Source organism: Salvelinus namaycush, chromosome 21 (genome assembly GCF_016432855.1).
Source record: "Salvelinus namaycush isolate Seneca chromosome 21, SaNama_1.0, whole genome shotgun sequence".
In the NCBI taxonomy this organism is placed as follows: Eukaryota; Metazoa; Chordata; class Actinopteri; order Salmoniformes; family Salmonidae; genus Salvelinus; species Salvelinus namaycush.
In genome coordinates this window covers 12,983,325-12,999,799 of record NC_052327.1, presented here as the reverse complement: position 1 = coordinate 12,999,799, position 16,475 = coordinate 12,983,325, and the positions used below count along the sequence as shown (strand labels likewise).

Genomic DNA, 16,475 nt, shown 5'->3' with positions numbered 1-16,475 from the left:
TTTTCACTCTCTGTGTGTGTGCCTGTGTGTGTGTGTTTGTAGGGGTCAATATAACTGTGTTGTATTTGAGGGTGTGCTTGTCTGTATGTCTGTGTGTGTGTGAGAGAAAGAGAGAGAGAGAAAAAGCATAATTGATATGGTATTCAAGTTTGCAACCCCTAAAGTAGATCCCGTCCGCTTAAACGGGCCTGTGTGCAATTCTACGCATCGCTCCTCCACCTGTGTATATTCACAAGCTAGTACTTCCTGATCTGAATCTTCACAATGAATGTGAGTTTGAATTGAACACAACACGCTAAAATCGTTTAGCTTTCCTAGCCCCGTGCTCAGATTTGCTTTCTTTGCATATCAGACCAAGTGAGAGGGACAAGCTTCAGTCCCACATCACACACAAACCATCACATGCACCAACTGACACTCACGAGTGCTTGATTGACTATTATCTGAACAATGTTCTTTTCATTCTTTGTTTGTTCGTTTCCCTCCATATTATGTCTATCTCTGATAAGCTACACAGGAATGGAATAAAAATAACCCATATTAATTAATTAATTAATTACTGTAGATTATGTAGATTTAGAAATAAAGTTCATTAAATACCTTGCTAACATCAGATAACGTTCATATATTGGCCATCTCTGAGACTCACTTAGATAATTAATTTGATGAAAAAGCAGTAGCAATAGAAGGATATAACATCTACAGAAGAGACAGGAATGCCCATGGGGGAGGTGTTGCTGTATATATTCAGAGCCATATTCCTGTAAAGCTTAGAGAGGATCTCATGTATAAAGGTGTTGAAGTGTTGGGTTTGCAGGTTCACCTGCTTCATCTACAAATCAGCAGGGCTAGACAATCTGGACCCTCTCTTTCTAAAATGATCAGCCGAAACTGTTGCAACCCCTATTACTTGCTTGTTCAACCTCTCTTTTGTATCGTCTGAGATCCCCAAAGATTGGAAAGCTGCCCCGGTCATCCCACTCTTCAAAGGGGGAGACACTCTAGACCTAAACTGTTATAGACCTATATCTATCCTACCCTGCCTTTCTAAGGTCTTCGAAAGCCAAGTTAACAAACAGATCACCGACCATTCCAAATCGCACTGTACTTTCTCCGCTATGAAATCTGGTTTCCAAGCTGGTCATGGGTGCACCTCAGCCACACTCAAGGTCCTAAACGATATCATAACCGCCATTGATAAGAGACAATACTCTGCAGCTGTATTCATCGACCTGGCCAAGGCTTTCGACTCTGTCAATCACCACATTCTTATCGGCAGACTAATCAGCCTTGGTTTCTCAAATGCCTCGCCTGGTTCACCAACTACTTCTCAGACAGAGTTCAGTGTGTCAAATCGGAGGGCCTGTTGTCAAGGACCTCTGGCAGTCTCTATGGGGGTGCCACAGGGTTAAATTATCGGGCCGACTCTTTTCTCTGTATACATCAATGATGTCGCTCTTGCTGCTGGTGATTCTCTGATCCACCTCTACACAGACGACACCATTCTGTATACTTCTGGCCCTTCTTTGGACACTGTGTTAACTAACCTCCAGACGAGCTTCAATGCCATACAACTCTCCTTCCATGGCCTCCAACTGCTCTTAAATGCAAGTAAAACTAAATGAATGCTATTCAACCAATCGCTGCCTGCACCTGCCCGCCCGTCCAGCATCACTACTCTGGATGGTTCTGACTTAGAATATGTGGACAACTATAAATACCTAGGTGTCTGGCTAGACTCTAAACTCTCCTTCCAGACTCACATTAAGCATCTCCAATCCAAAATTAAATCTAGAATCGGCTTCCTATTTCGCAAAACAAAGCATCCTTCACTCATGCTGCCAAACATACCCTCGTAAAACTGACTATCCTGCCGATCCTTGACTTTGGCGATGTCATTTACAAAATAACCTACAACACTCTACTCAGCAAATTGGATGCAGTCTATCACCGAGCCATCCGTTTTGTCACCAAAACCACATATACTACTCACCACTGCGACCTGTATGCTCTCGTTGGCTGGCCCTCGCTTCATATTCGTCGCCAAACCCACTGGCTCCAGGTCATCCATAAGTCTTTGCTAGGTAAAGCCCCGCCTTATCTCAGCTCACTGGTCACCATAGCAGCACCCACCCACAGCACGCGCTCCAGCAGGTATATTTCACTGGTCACCCCCAAAGCCAATTCCTCCGTTGGCCGCCTTTCCTTCCAGTTCTCTGCTGCCAATGACTGGAACGAATTGCAAAAATCACTGAAGCTGGAGACCCATATCTCCCTCACTAACTTTAAGCACCAGCTGTCAGAGCAGCTCACAGATCACTGCACCTGTACATAGCCCATCTGTAAATAGCCCATCCAACTACCTCATCCCCATACTGTTACTTATTATTTAGCTCCTTTGCACCCCAGTATCTCTACTTGCACATTCATCTTCTGCACTTATCACTCCAGTGTTTAATTGCTAAATTGTAATTATTTTGCCACTATGGCCTATTTATTGCCTCACCTCCCTTATCTTACCTCATTTGCACGCACTGTATATAGACTTTTTTCTCTATTTTGTTATTGACTGTATGTTTGTTTATTCCATGTGTAACTCTGTGTTGTTGTTTGTGTCGCACTGCTTTGCTTTATCTTGGCCAGGTCGCAGTTGTAAATGAGAACTTGTTCTCAACTAGCCTACCTGGTTGTATAGGCTAGTTGAAATAAAAAATAAATAATAATAAAAACATCTAAAGCCTCAACTATTGGAGTGCTGCTATAGGCCACCAAGTGCTAACATTCCTTAACTGGATAACATATGTGCAATGCTTGATAATGTGTGTGATGTTAACAGAGCGATCTATTTTCTGGGTGACCTGAATATAGACTGCTTTTCATCAAGCTGTCCGCTCAAGGGGAAGCATTACACTGTAACCAGTGCCTGCAATCTGGTTCAGATTATTAATCAACCTACCAGGGTGATTAAACAGCACAGGAACTATACTTTCACTTTATCATCCACGTGTATTAATCACATTTTTACCAATGCTGCAGAACTCTGCTCCAAAGCTGTATCCATACCCATTGGATGTACAGTCCATAATATAGTGGCCATATCTAGAAAAGACAAAGTTACAAAGGCTCGGCCTACAATAGCGTGTAAGAGATCATGCTAAATGTTTTGCACTGATTCCTATGTTGAAAATGTAAAACATATTTGTTGGTCTGATGTGTGTAATGAGGGGCATCCAGATGCTGCACTTGGTGCATTTATGAAATTGTTTCTTCCTGTTATTAATAGGCATGCACCTATTAAGAAACTGACTGTTAGAACTGTAAAGGCCCCGTGGATTGATGAAGAATTGAAAAGCTGTATGGTTGAGGGGGACGAGGCAAAAGGAGTAGTGAAAAAGTCTGGCTGCACAAACTTACTGTGAAATTGAGAAACGATGTGACACATTTTTTTTTAAATTAATAAAAAATGGTATTATGAAACCAAGATACATTTTATAAAGTGATGGGCAGAAAGACTAATTCAACTCCATCATTCATTGAATCAGATGGCTCATTTATCACAAAAACCTTTTGTTGACAATTACTGTAATTACTATTTCATTGGCAAAGTAGGCAAATTTAGGAAGGAAATGGCAACAATAAACTGTGAGTCATCATATTCATGCATAAAATACCTAATAATGAATTTTGTAATTTGAGTGTCGGTGAGGTATTGACAATTTAGATAGCAAGCTACTGAGGATGGTAGCAGACTATATTGCTACTGCTATTTTTTACATCTTTAATCAATCTTGTAAAAAATGAGAAAACATTTTTTATCCTCAGACCTGGAGGGAAGCCAAAGTAATTCCGCTACCCGAGAATGGTAAAGCATCCTTTGATTCTAACAGCCGACCAATCAGCTTACTGCCGACTCTTACATTTTTTTATTTGTTTGACCAGATACAATGCTATTTCTCTTTCCGCATGCTTATAGAGAAGGGCACATATGTACTTCACTGACACAAATTACTGATGATTGGTTGAAAGAAATGGATAATAAGAAGATTGTGGGAGCTGTAATGCAACCTTTGAAATTATTGACTTGACTTGTGTTATGACTTTTCAACCTCTGCCATATTGTGGATTTAGACCTGTCTATCTAATAGAACACAGAGGATTTTTCTTTAATGGAAGCTTCTCTAATGTTAAACATGTAAAGTCTGGTGTACCGCAGGGGCGCTCTCTTGGCCCTCTACTCTTTACTATTTTTACTAATGACCAACCACTAGCATTAAAACAAAGCTTGTGGATGTTGATGATTCAACACTATACATATCAGAAACCACAGTTAGTGAAATCTCTGCAACCCTAAACAAAGAGTTGGAGATAGTTTTAGAATGGGTGGCCAGTAATAAACTAGTCCTGAACATCTCCAAAACAATTGTATTTGGTACAAATCGTTTCCTAAATTCTAGAACTCAGATGAATCTGATCACGCATAATGTGGCTGCTGAGCAAGTTGAGAAGCCTACATAACTTTGGATTGTAAACTGTCATGGTCAAAACATATTGATTCGATGATTGTAAAGATGGGGAGAGGTATGTCCGTCATAAAGAGATGCTCTGCTTATTTGTCACCACACTCCACAAAGCAAGTCCTGCAGGCTCTAGTTTTATCTCATCTTGATTATTTCCCAGTCATATCGGCAGGTGCTTCCATGTAGCCATGGCTCTATGTAATATTGTGCGCCTCCCACAGTCTGTTCTTGACTTGGGGGTTGTGAAGAGACTTTTGGTGGCATGTCTTGTGTGGTATGCATGGGTGTCCAAGCTGTGTGCTAGTAGTTTAAACAGACACTTCGGTGCATTCAGCATGTCAACACTTCTTACAAAAACAAGTAGTGATGAATTCAATCTCTCTTCCAATTTGAGTCATGAGAAATTTACATACATAATATTAATGTTAGCTGTCCGTGTACATTTAAGGGCCAGCCGTGCTGCCCTGTTCAAAGCCAATTGTAATTTTCCGAGGTATCTCTTTGTGGCACCTGACCACGACTGAACGGTAGTCCAGGTGCAACAAACCTAGGGCCTGTAGAACCTGCTTTGATAGTGTTGTTAAGAAGGTAGAGCAGTGCTTTTTTATGGACAGACTTCTTCTCATCTTAACTACTGTTGTGTCAACATGTTTTGACCATGACAGTTTACAATCCAGGGTTACTCCAAGCAGTTCAGTCACCTCAACTTGCTCAATTTCCACATTATTTATTACAAGATTTAGTTGAGGTTTATGGTTTAGTGAATGATTTGTCCTAAATACAATACTTTTAGTTTTTTTTTTATATTTAGGACTAACTTATTCCATGCCACCCATTCTGAAACCAACTGCAGCTCTATGTTAAGTGTTGCAGTTATTTCACTCACTGTAGTAACTGACGTGTATAGTATTGAGTCATCCGCATACATAGACACACTGGCCTTGACATTAGTAAAGACTGAAAAAAGGTAAGGGGCCTGGACAGCTGCCCTGGGGAATTCCTGATTCTACCTGGATTATGTTGGAGAGGCTTCCATTAAAGAACACCCTCTGTGTTCTGTTAGACAGGTAACTTTTATTCACAATATAGCAAGGGATGTAAAGTCATAACGCATACGTTTTTCCATCAGCCGACTATGATCGATAACGTCAAAAGCCACACTAAAGTCTAATAAAATGTCTAATAAAATACCAATACCAAAAAAATACCAAGTACATTTACCCCACCTCATTTATAGGCTCGTAAAAGTTATTGCTGACGCATACAAACAGAAAGTGGACAGCTTTTTTGAACATGTACTCAAAGTTACAATTACAACCTGGACAGGAAAAGGTTTACTGCTCAACCAATTGTGAGAAATACCAGAGTGTGTGGATAGACTGTTTACCTATACATGGATAAATACATGCACACTGGTAACAGCTTTCACCAAGCAAGAAGAGAAATCTTCTGTCTTGATAAGAAGTTCTTACATTATATTGTATTTGTAAAAGTTTCCTGAAGGACCCCTGAACGTTCTTGGGAGGTTTTGTATAGTTTGCAGTTGGTTGCAGAGGATGTTTTTAGGACATTCATTGGACATTGTGTCATGGTCCCCCGTTGGTTTTGTCACGTGATGGTCACATGTGTCCCAAACCATTACAAGCAAAGTAATTAAATGGTATGGGTGTTTAAATGTTAGTGGTAAACTGTTCAGCTAAAACTGTGTAGAAATATTTCCTCAATGACAATATGATTACATTTGGCATGATCACTTAGTACTGATTTTCAATATCAGCCCACCAGGTATGAGATTTCACAACCTCTGGATTTGGGGGTATACTGATCTTTCTGCTGCGCCACAAACACTGTAGAATTTCATAAGTCCCCTACACATTCATTACCTATAATGCATCTCTGCACTCAGCAAAAGAGTGCCAACTGCACTGCTATTTTAGTAACCAGTTAATCTGACTATTCTCTAATCTGACCTATTTCAGAAATTTAAATGAGGGTTTTCATGTTAGTTGTCTAATATTGGTGGGGCATATTATTCCGTTTTAATGTTATTCCCGAGTCACTGTGATAAACATCATAGTTTTTCTTCAGTGTATTTTTAACAGAGCTGAGAATGCACTTTGAACTGCAAAGTGTAGGAATAGGCCTGCAGCTGAAATCATTAATTGACATGGTGGCGTAGCAGGAAAATCGCAACACTGTGAAGCAAGAGGTTGTGTGTTTGAATCCCATGTGAGTACATGTTAAATAATAATTACTCTATGAATAAACATACACAATGTCATCGTGGGTCAAATATGTATGTTAAAAGCACTGTGGGTGTCCCAAGCATTGCCAAGATACAAAGAGCTGTGACTGGATCAGTGTTTCACCAATCAGGGCTTTGATGGGCTTAGCAACAAGTAACAAAGGGTGATAGGTAATCAAACTAGGGTGACCATGGCCTGTGTAAAAAAAATAAAAATTGGGCGGGGAGAATTTTTTTTGCAACCATCAGGTGACGTCCCCGGGACAAAGCGGGAAGTAGAAGAAAACTTCCAGGGGACCATGACACAACATCCTGACGACTTTAGTTGACCATTTCGTAACGGCTCATTATTATCTCACAACTTTAGAGAACGTTCCCATATAGCTCATTAGGTCATTAACTAACGTTTTCATAGGAATGTTCCTGTGTTGCGCAAGAAATGTTTCCAATATACCATTCCCTTAATGTCAAATATAACTTACCCAGAACGTGGTTACAATGTTATCAGGACATAACATATTAATGTTCTAGACACGTTAAATGAGAACGTTGCTCTTCACAGATGAATCCCAGTTTCAACTGTACCGGGCAGATGGAATCATGTGGGCGAGCGGTTTGCTGATGTAAACGTTGTGAACAGAGTGCCCCATGGTGACGGTCAAGTTATGGTATGGGCAGGCATAAGCTACGGACAACGAACACAATTGCATTTTATCGATGGCAATTTGAACGCACAGAGATACCGTGACGAGATCCTGAGGCCCATTGTAGTGCAATTCATCCACCACCATCACCTCAAGTTTCAGCATGATAATGCTCAGCCCCGTGTCACAAGGATCTGTACACAATTCCTGGAAGCTGAAGATGTCCCAGTTCTTCCATGGCCTGCATACTCACCAGACATGTCAACCATTGAGCATGTTTGGGATGCTCTGGATCAACGTGTACGACAGTATGTTCCAGTTCCCGCCAATATCCAGCAACTTCACACAGCCATTGAAGAGGAGTGGGACAACATTCCACAAGCCACAATCAACAGCCTGATTAACTCAATGCAAAGGAGATGTGTTGCGTTGCATGAGGCAAATGGCAGTCACACCAGATACTGACTGGTTTTCTGATCCACGCCCCTATCTCTTTTTTAAAGGTATCTGTGACCAACAGATGCATATCTGTATTCCCAGGCATGTGAAATCCATAGATTAGGGCCTAATACATTTTTTTCAATTGACTGATTTCCTTATATGAAGTGTAACTCAGTAAAACCTTTGAAATTGTTGCATGTTGCATTTCTTATTTTGTTCAGTGCATATCTGAATGTAGGTATACATTTAAGATATACAATATATCACACCACCATTCCATTCATTGAACTCTGACCTACCAGTACCATCACCCACTTGTCCATACCTCCACCATCCAATGCTTTTAGAATTGTCGGAAGTAGTGAACGAGTGCACATTTCAGGAGAAAGGAGATATTATTGGGACGCAGCCCGTGAATAACAGCCGTCTCACCTTTGACCTCACCTAGGAGCTCGCTGGAATTCAGTCTGTCCCTCCTGTCTTTCCAGTCCCTGGACAGAAGTGTCTCCACACAGGTAGACTCTACGGAAGGAGAGAGGAACACACAAGTCAAACACACAAGTCAAACTTTCAAACAAGGCACATGTTATACCCTAAGCAGAACGCAATGGGAACTAATACACCACTCTGAATCTTTCAATGGGACTTTTTTGTTTCTCTGAGGCAAGACAAGAATATTGTGCTTAGCCTTCATCTCGATGCACCCAGTTTTAAACTTTTCACCCGACATAACCCCTAAGAGGCTTGTGTGTGTGTGTGTGTGACTGTCTTGTGTGTTCGTGGATACATGCTTTTGTGTATCTGTGTGCATGAGTCTATCTTCCAGAGGTCCTATCACAGTCGTAAACCCCATGAGAACAGTTTCATTCCTCAGTGAGATCGGAGAAGTCTAGCAGTCAGGATGGCATTTTTCGCTTCCAGTTTTCAAAAAACCCCAAAAGGCTTTCTAGATAATACATTGTTAAGTGGACAATGGCTCATTTGTGAGACTTGATCCTAACAAAAGGACCAGCATTCATAAGCATATGAGCATTGTGAATGGCTTAATGTTTGGTTTGAGAGGTTTGTGCGTGTAGGCTATTGTGGTCATGAGGCCCTTGTCGGGGGAACACAACTTACTTAGCCTGTGTCTCAAATGGCACCCTATTCCCTATGTAGTTCACTACTTTTGACTGGAGCCCTATGGGCCTTGGTAAACAAAAACAAAAAATTGCACTATATAGGGAATAGGGTACCATTTGAGTCATACCCTCATTCAGTCCCATTAAAGCCTAGCATGTTTACACTGGATTATGATTATTGTAAATAAGTTCATGCTGCACGGGATCAACACGAACAACGGTCAACAAAGGGAGGCAATGGATGTGTCCCAAATGGTGCCCTATTCCCTACATAGTTCACTCCTTTTGACCAGGGAATAGGGTGCCATTTGCAGCCCATAACAAACAGCAGCGGAACGTAAACGCTTACAAAAGAGGTTTTCAAAATGTAATTCCAAAAGCCCTTTCCCACCCTGTATACTCAAAACAGGGAATTTCCAAAACTGATTCCTAATAACAAGATAGTTGATACAATTTTGCTGTCAAAATCCTGCGTAATTTATGGATTGTTTGTCATCTAGCCACTAGGCAGATAGCCTAGTGGTTAGAGCGTTGAGCCAGTAACCGAAAGGTTGCTGGATCGAATCCCTGAGCTGACAAGGTAAAAATATGTCGTTCTGTACTCTGAACAAGGCAGTTAACCCACTGTTCCCTGGTAGGCCATCATTGTAAATAAGAATTTGTTCTTAACTGACTTGCCTATAAAACATTTTTTTTATTTTTTATCTCAAACTGAAAGTATGCCTAGCTTGATATGTACTGTTTATATTTGGTAGTAATTTTAACTATTTACAACCAAGGGAAGAGAATGTCTTTCCCTCACTATGAGAGAAACACACACAGTCTGCTAGGCTTCGCATAAAATAGAATTAGAGGGAGGATTTATTGACTCACTTAGAGAATAAAATACAATCTAATAATTCTACTCTACATCCGTGCTTCGACGCTGTACGAGGGAAACGTGCGTGTTTGTGTGTGCATACCTGCACTGTAAGACTGTTCTGTAATCTCAACAGTAAAACACTGTAAAATGCACAGTAAAATGCTGTACATGTTGTTTTACAGCATTAATGCTGTAGATAGCACTATATTATGGGAACAATGCTGAAAAGTACTGTTATTAACTGTAATTGGAAGAATCTTGTAAAAAATTGCTATTTTTACAGTAACAGCTTATGCCTACTGTAGATTCAAATGATCAGTTTCAGGCACCAACCTCATGCTGTTAGGTGACACATGAAGCTCAGACTATTTTTGTAAATATCTTCTTGAAACGGCATATTTTCAGCAGCTGGTGGGTAGGTACCTTGACTTGTTTATACGTCTCTTTATTGCTAGCCAACGTTGAATTACTGTTAATTAATGTTTTCTTAGCTAACCTAGCTAGATGGCTAACATTTGAGATAGCTAGCGCAAGTTGATACAAGCCATTTCAGTCTGCTCGTAAACATCTCGCTGTGAGACCTAGAAAAAAGAAGAAGATAATAATCGTTGTGATGATAAGCTTTTAGATACACCTCTTAGTGCCATAGAGAATAAATTGAGCGCAGATTCGTGACCATTATGTTTTTACCATTACTACAGAGAAAATGGCTTGTTTCTAGCAATTCAAAAGATATTACCCATATTATTACTGCTGCAACGTTTTTTTTTCCAGATTGACGGGACGCATTCTACACATGAACCAAGCCATGGGCCGTTAAACTACTCGCAAGCCGCTAAAGTCGATGCTAATGACCAGTGCACCGGTGTCGTATTGAGGTGCCTGCCGACCAAAGGTGCTTGCCACACTGGGCAGCTGTAACACAGTGTCGCTGGCAGTAGCTAGTAAAATGGCCAATGGTTTATATTATATTTCAAGTAGGAAAACAGCCTACACAATAAATAACTAATATTGGTAGCCATCGAGATGTCACCATGATAGAATCTACTGAATGGGGAGAGCATAGATCTAGGATTGTACCCAATCCCAATTCCAACTCCCTCTCTCGCTTTGTCTCTCTCTCCCCCACACAATATCTTTTTTAGATTCGTGTTGTAACGATGCTCTTATTTGGTTACATATGTGTTAACTGTTCATACTTCTATTGTCAATTCTGTTGTTTAATTTGTTGTTCATGTTGTTACCAATTTGAATAAATACATTTTATGTACAAATGTAATTTTTTCTTACATTTTGATTTCAGTAGTGCTGAGCGATTAGTGCTTTTTAAAGTTGGTTTCAGTTCCGGTTCTATTATTAAAACATAATCCCTGATTTCGGTTTTGATTATTTGGGTTGAATGCTGTAACACAAAAAAACAGTCCCATGATGGTAGTGACTGCCCATTACTCACTTATTGACCATCATTGATTCACATTACTTTAATATAATATTTCAGTTGTGTTGTTTGATGACTTTATAATTGAATTCCAAGTCATCGCATCTCTATATTTTGTAGTTCTTCAAAGTAAATAGGGGATACTTTTATGACTGCTGAATACCAACTATCAATCACTTAGATCATGTATTTTCAGGTAGAGATACCCGTCGAAGCAACAGCTGCTTTCTATATCCCCTCACGATTGCTCATTCTTCTGTCTCCTCCATAACAGGCGTAAAAAAAACACAGACCAGACAAGTAGATTTGCAAAGGATTATGGTCATTGTAGTTAATTACCACATTTGATCCACTAAACTATGTAGAATATTTGCCTGCTGAAAACTACAACTCCCTACTACATCGCCCAGTTCAGGCTGGATCTGATTTATCTTTAGAGAAACTGCAATTTGCGCATTGAGCTCACAAGAAAAAGAAAAGGAATTCAAATAATTTAACCGACTTAGGCCAACCAGTTGTTTAAAAACCGAAATTGTGGTTAATCGCTCAGCACTAGGGAGAATGTCACTGTACGTTTACAGCATTACAGTATTGAGCTGGCAACTCTGGTGCCAGTATAATGCTGTACATTGAAAGGGAGAAGTTTTACAGTGTGTACATTACATGCACACGCATGTGTGTGTGACGGTTATCCACGATGTATAACCCTCAAACTGATAAACACATCTGAAAAGAGAAGGAGGAAGAAAGAGCAAGAGGCAGAGGAATGGAGAGGAGAAGAGAGGAGGAAATGATGTGTTTAAGCCTAGATGGGTCTCTATCTCTCCCTCCTTTCTTAACCCTACAGAATGGGGATCAAGTGCTGTTTAGATTGGGGACTGGATAAAAATTCCACACTCACTCTCCTTCCCCTAATAGAGGGGATATTCAAATGATGAACGACTTGTGAACAAGGTCCAGAGAAGTGAGGGAGAAGGGGAAGGATGGAGAAGGGGAGAGAGGGAGAAGAGGAAAAAGGAGGGGATTGAAGAGGGAGAGTAGAAGGGAAGAGGACGAAGAGAAAGGAGAGGAGTGAGTGGGGCGAGAAGAGGTAGGAGAAGAGGAGAAAGAGGAGGAGAAGAAAGAGGAGAATAAGGTGGGAGGAAAGCCCCACGGTGCTTCTATTGGGTGCTAAACCACACAGACAACGCTGTCATTGTAAATCTGTGGAGACCAGCCAGCCAGCCAAGTATCAGAGATTGTGTTTGGTGTAAACAGACTTTATATCACCTGGCTGTCTCAGCGTTGTGCCAAAAGGAAGTGTTTATGGTGTTTAACAGAAACCCCAGGCGTGTAATGTTGTGCGGCAGGCAAGCGTCAACAGTCATGGAGGGAGGACACTGCCAGGAGTTTAGGAGTCGAGCCTGTACTGTCTACAGTAGCCTAGCATGAGGTCACCACTTGGAAAGATAAGAATGATATCTCTCCTCTCTCTTTCCCTTGCTTTCTCTCACGCACGCACGCACGCACGCACGCACGCACGCACGCACGCACGCACGCAGTTGTCCTAACCGCTAATTTAAGGTTCCTTTTTTTTTTTTTATCCTCCCAATGGTTAATGCATGATACCTACAGCATTGAAGCTTAAATAAGAGAACCATCGAGATCCCCCACCCAAGTCTAAATCAATCAATATACACGAATGAGCAATATCAACTCTTCTTCCCGCCCACAGCAAATGGAGTGGGTAGAGCAACGAATTTACAACGTTCGCTCAGCTACCATCTACTGTTAGTCCACTTCTTATTTAGGAGGGCGGATCAGACACATGCACTATACCTAGTTCAGAAGGGGGGGGGGTCAGTACCCAATGTTGCACTGCAGTTGGAGAGAAGGAGAGAACGAGAGAGAGCGAGAGTAAAGCGAGAGGACAGAGTGAAGTGAGAGGCAGAGAGAGAGAGAGAGCAGCTGGGCTGAACAGCTGGCCAGGAGGATTTATGTCAGAGTGAAATAAAACTCAACATATGTCCAAACACAAGAGAGGCCAGAGAGGAAAGGAGAGATCCTCTCTTTAGCACATACAGCACAGTCACTAACATACAGTACACGCACACACAAACATGCGCACACACACACACACACACAAGTGCTCCCCCCGAGATACAGCCACAAAACCTATAGCAACCAAACTTCACACACAGCTCTGTTCTGTCTCACACACACAAGTAGCCTAAGGATTCAAGTAAATGTGTGTACTGAAGCCAGCTAGCCACTACAAGAGCTCAGTGCTGTAAAACCATTAGAGTCCGAGTCAGATGTGTGTTGTGTGTGTTAGCGCCGTGTCCATTACAGAGACACTATTTTCATCTGTCAGATGACACCTGCTCTGCCTCTCTCTCTTGTTCTAGCTGCCAGCCACGGGCTCCAGGGTGAAGTGTCTCCTAGGTACAGCTCTAGGGTCAGCTAGCCATCCCCAATCCTAACCTTAACCATTAGTGGGAAAAATACAAAACTGATCCAGGATCAGCATCTTGGGTGAACTTCACCCTGGTCCAAACGTTGGCCATGGTTGGAGAATGCCTGCACGCTGCTCCTTCAGAGAGGGTGGATGGTGGCTGGTTGAAGGGGGTAGCAGCATACTAGCCTGTATGACCTGATCAACTGACCAGCATCTGACCCACAAGCTTCCACCACATAGCCATTCTCACTTCCACTCTCTTCATGTTCCAATTCGTTCTCCCGAAGTACGCACTTGAAACCCGTTGGATTTGGTATATGAAGGGAAGTGAAAAAGTGCCCAGAAAAGTAGAAATGTGGGGAATTGGGACGCGCACACAGTTTCCTGGAGTAAAACGGCTGCTGTGCTTCCTCCCGTTGGGTGCGGCTACATTGGCAGTTGCAGATAGAAATGTTTTGTATGGAGCTGACATGAGTCCATAGTCTACACGACAGAGGCAAATCTGTTCTAATACTGTACAGTACATTTCTCGCTGAACCTCCTGTAAAGTCGAACCCCAGTGAACGAACTTCATCCTGTTCTGGGTAGACCTCAGTTATTTGTGTGACAGTCACGGCGTCAGTTGTACAGTAGCCCAATTATAGTATGAAGAAACTTAATACTGCGCTTTTAACCGTCAACTTATAACCCAGCCTCGACTTATACAGTGGGGTCCAAAATGATTTGACAACCTTGATAAAAATGGGTGTCAAGGGTGTCAATCATTTCGGACCCGACAGTATACAAGCAGACGCTTGTATCCTAAGCGACTTACATTCATGCGTGCATACATTTGACGTACGGGTAGTCCTGGGAACGGAGCAAAACCTTTTTTTCCCCCCAATGTATTTGATACCGTTCCACTCATTCCGCACAAGTCAATGAGCCCGTCCTCCCCAATTAAGGTGCCACCAACCTCCTGTGCTACCAACTGAGCTACCAGAGGACCAGAGTACTTGCTTATCACACCTGAAGTCTCTCAGTGCAAATACAATTCAAAAGAAAGAGAACGTCTCACCCCTGTCATGTTTCAGAATACCTCACCCCTCCGCACTCATCCAAAAAGTCCATTGGATTCGGTTTGCACTTTAGTTGTGATTTGAGGAAACCCTATCCCCAACACCATGTGAGGCGGAGACACAATAGAAGTGTTGTTGTGGGGGGGGGGGGCATAGGGTAACAGGAGGTTGGGGTGGGAGTGGTTGGATTCACAGGGGGTAGAAGAGGTGTTGGGGGGGGGGGGGGGGGGGGGGGGGGTTCTTGCTGGGGTCGACAGCTGAGTGCTTTCGAGAGTGAGAGGCCGACCTAGTATGTCTGCCCACGGGCCCCCACCGCTGTCGACGCATCCGAACAGGGAGAATCCGAGGGGTTTGGAAAGACATCCGAGGGGCTTGGAAAGACATCCGGACGCACAGAGAGAGAATAGCACACAAGAACGTCACACAAGCAGCTGGTTCATTATATATCATCTGTAATGGGGGGCGATTATCAAACCCACTCACAGACACTGTTACAGCCTCCCGCTCTTTAAAACAAACTCTGAACCACTATACGTTGTGTATTTTATGCCACATGCTGAATTGGAGGCCTGCTACTCTTTGACAATTGGGGGATACAAAATGTCTTTGGTAAAAAAAACAGTTTCAAAAAAAGACAAACATGTTTGGTGTATTTGAGGGAGTTCTGGTCTACCTCAGGTACTCCAGAGAGGTGTGTGGGGGACTGGATGAGGTCTATCAAAAGGACCATATGATCATTTGGCCAACTGCCAAACCGTGGAAAAGGCTACTGGGCATCCCGTGGCTTGATGTAGTTTTAAGGCACTCTGCCACAGATCATTACAGCAGAGATCCCTCTTCATTATGGGGAAAATAGGGAAACAGACGACTATATAGAGAGGTGGAGGAGGATGGGAAGAGGTACAATCACACAAACTTGTTAAATACACACACTCAAATGTATGTATGCACACACACACACACACACACAAGCTGCCAATCCTATAGAGAAGGGCAAACGCAGTGGCAATGCGAAGCCTCGAGTCAAATACCTTGTATAATTAGCCTATAGGCTTAACCCTTAGCCTGACCTTATTCTCTCTGCACCACCACTACCTACCACTGTACCACCACTACTACCACCTGCCTGCACCCACACAAGCACCAACATGCATACACACACAAACACACACTTCACATATTAGAATGTGGGTTACTGTGGGTTCCACAAAGGATTACTGTTCATTCAGATGACACTTACTCTCTGCTTTACCCCCCCCCCCCCCCCCACACCCCCTTACGATGAGGCTGTGTCGCAAATGGCACCCTATTCCTTATATTGTCCACTACTTTTAAAACAGAGCCCTATGGACCCTGGACAAAAGTAGTGCACCACATAGGGAATAGGGTGCCCTTTGCGACTCGTAGGGGGGGGTCGTTAATGCCCATAAGGTAACACCTAAATGGGGATATGCTTTATGAGAAAAGAGGATTATGATATGAGAAAAGATGATTGGTCTATGAAACATAATGAATCCTAAGTGAGGAAAAGTAACTGCTAGTGACATGACTGGTACAGTTGTAAAGAAATAGAAGGGTACGAGCAAAAGGGTGACTGAATAGGAGTGCTTAATTATACAGATTGTCAGGCAGGCTAGACGGAATAGTTGCACACCTCTTTTTAGAGAGTTATTTCTGGATACACTGAAAGACACACACACACGTGTACACAG

General features: G+C 42.3%; 1 protein-coding gene across 5 annotated transcripts in view; it reads right to left on the bottom strand.

The window, feature by feature from the left end:
* The window catches only part of LOC120066102 (transcription factor SOX-6-like), a 154,749-nt gene that overhangs the window by 52,520 nt on the left and 85,754 nt on the right, over positions 1-16,475 (bottom strand). For 4 of the 5 annotated variants that reach the window (XM_039017216.1, XM_039017218.1, XM_039017214.1 and 1 more), the window contains one exon: positions 8,280-8,369. In XM_039017216.1, the coding sequence (XP_038873144.1) occupies positions 8,280-8,369 (90 nt within the window). The remainder of the gene's footprint in view (positions 1-8,279; positions 8,370-16,475) is intronic. The other variant, XM_039017219.1, reaches the window with a different exon arrangement.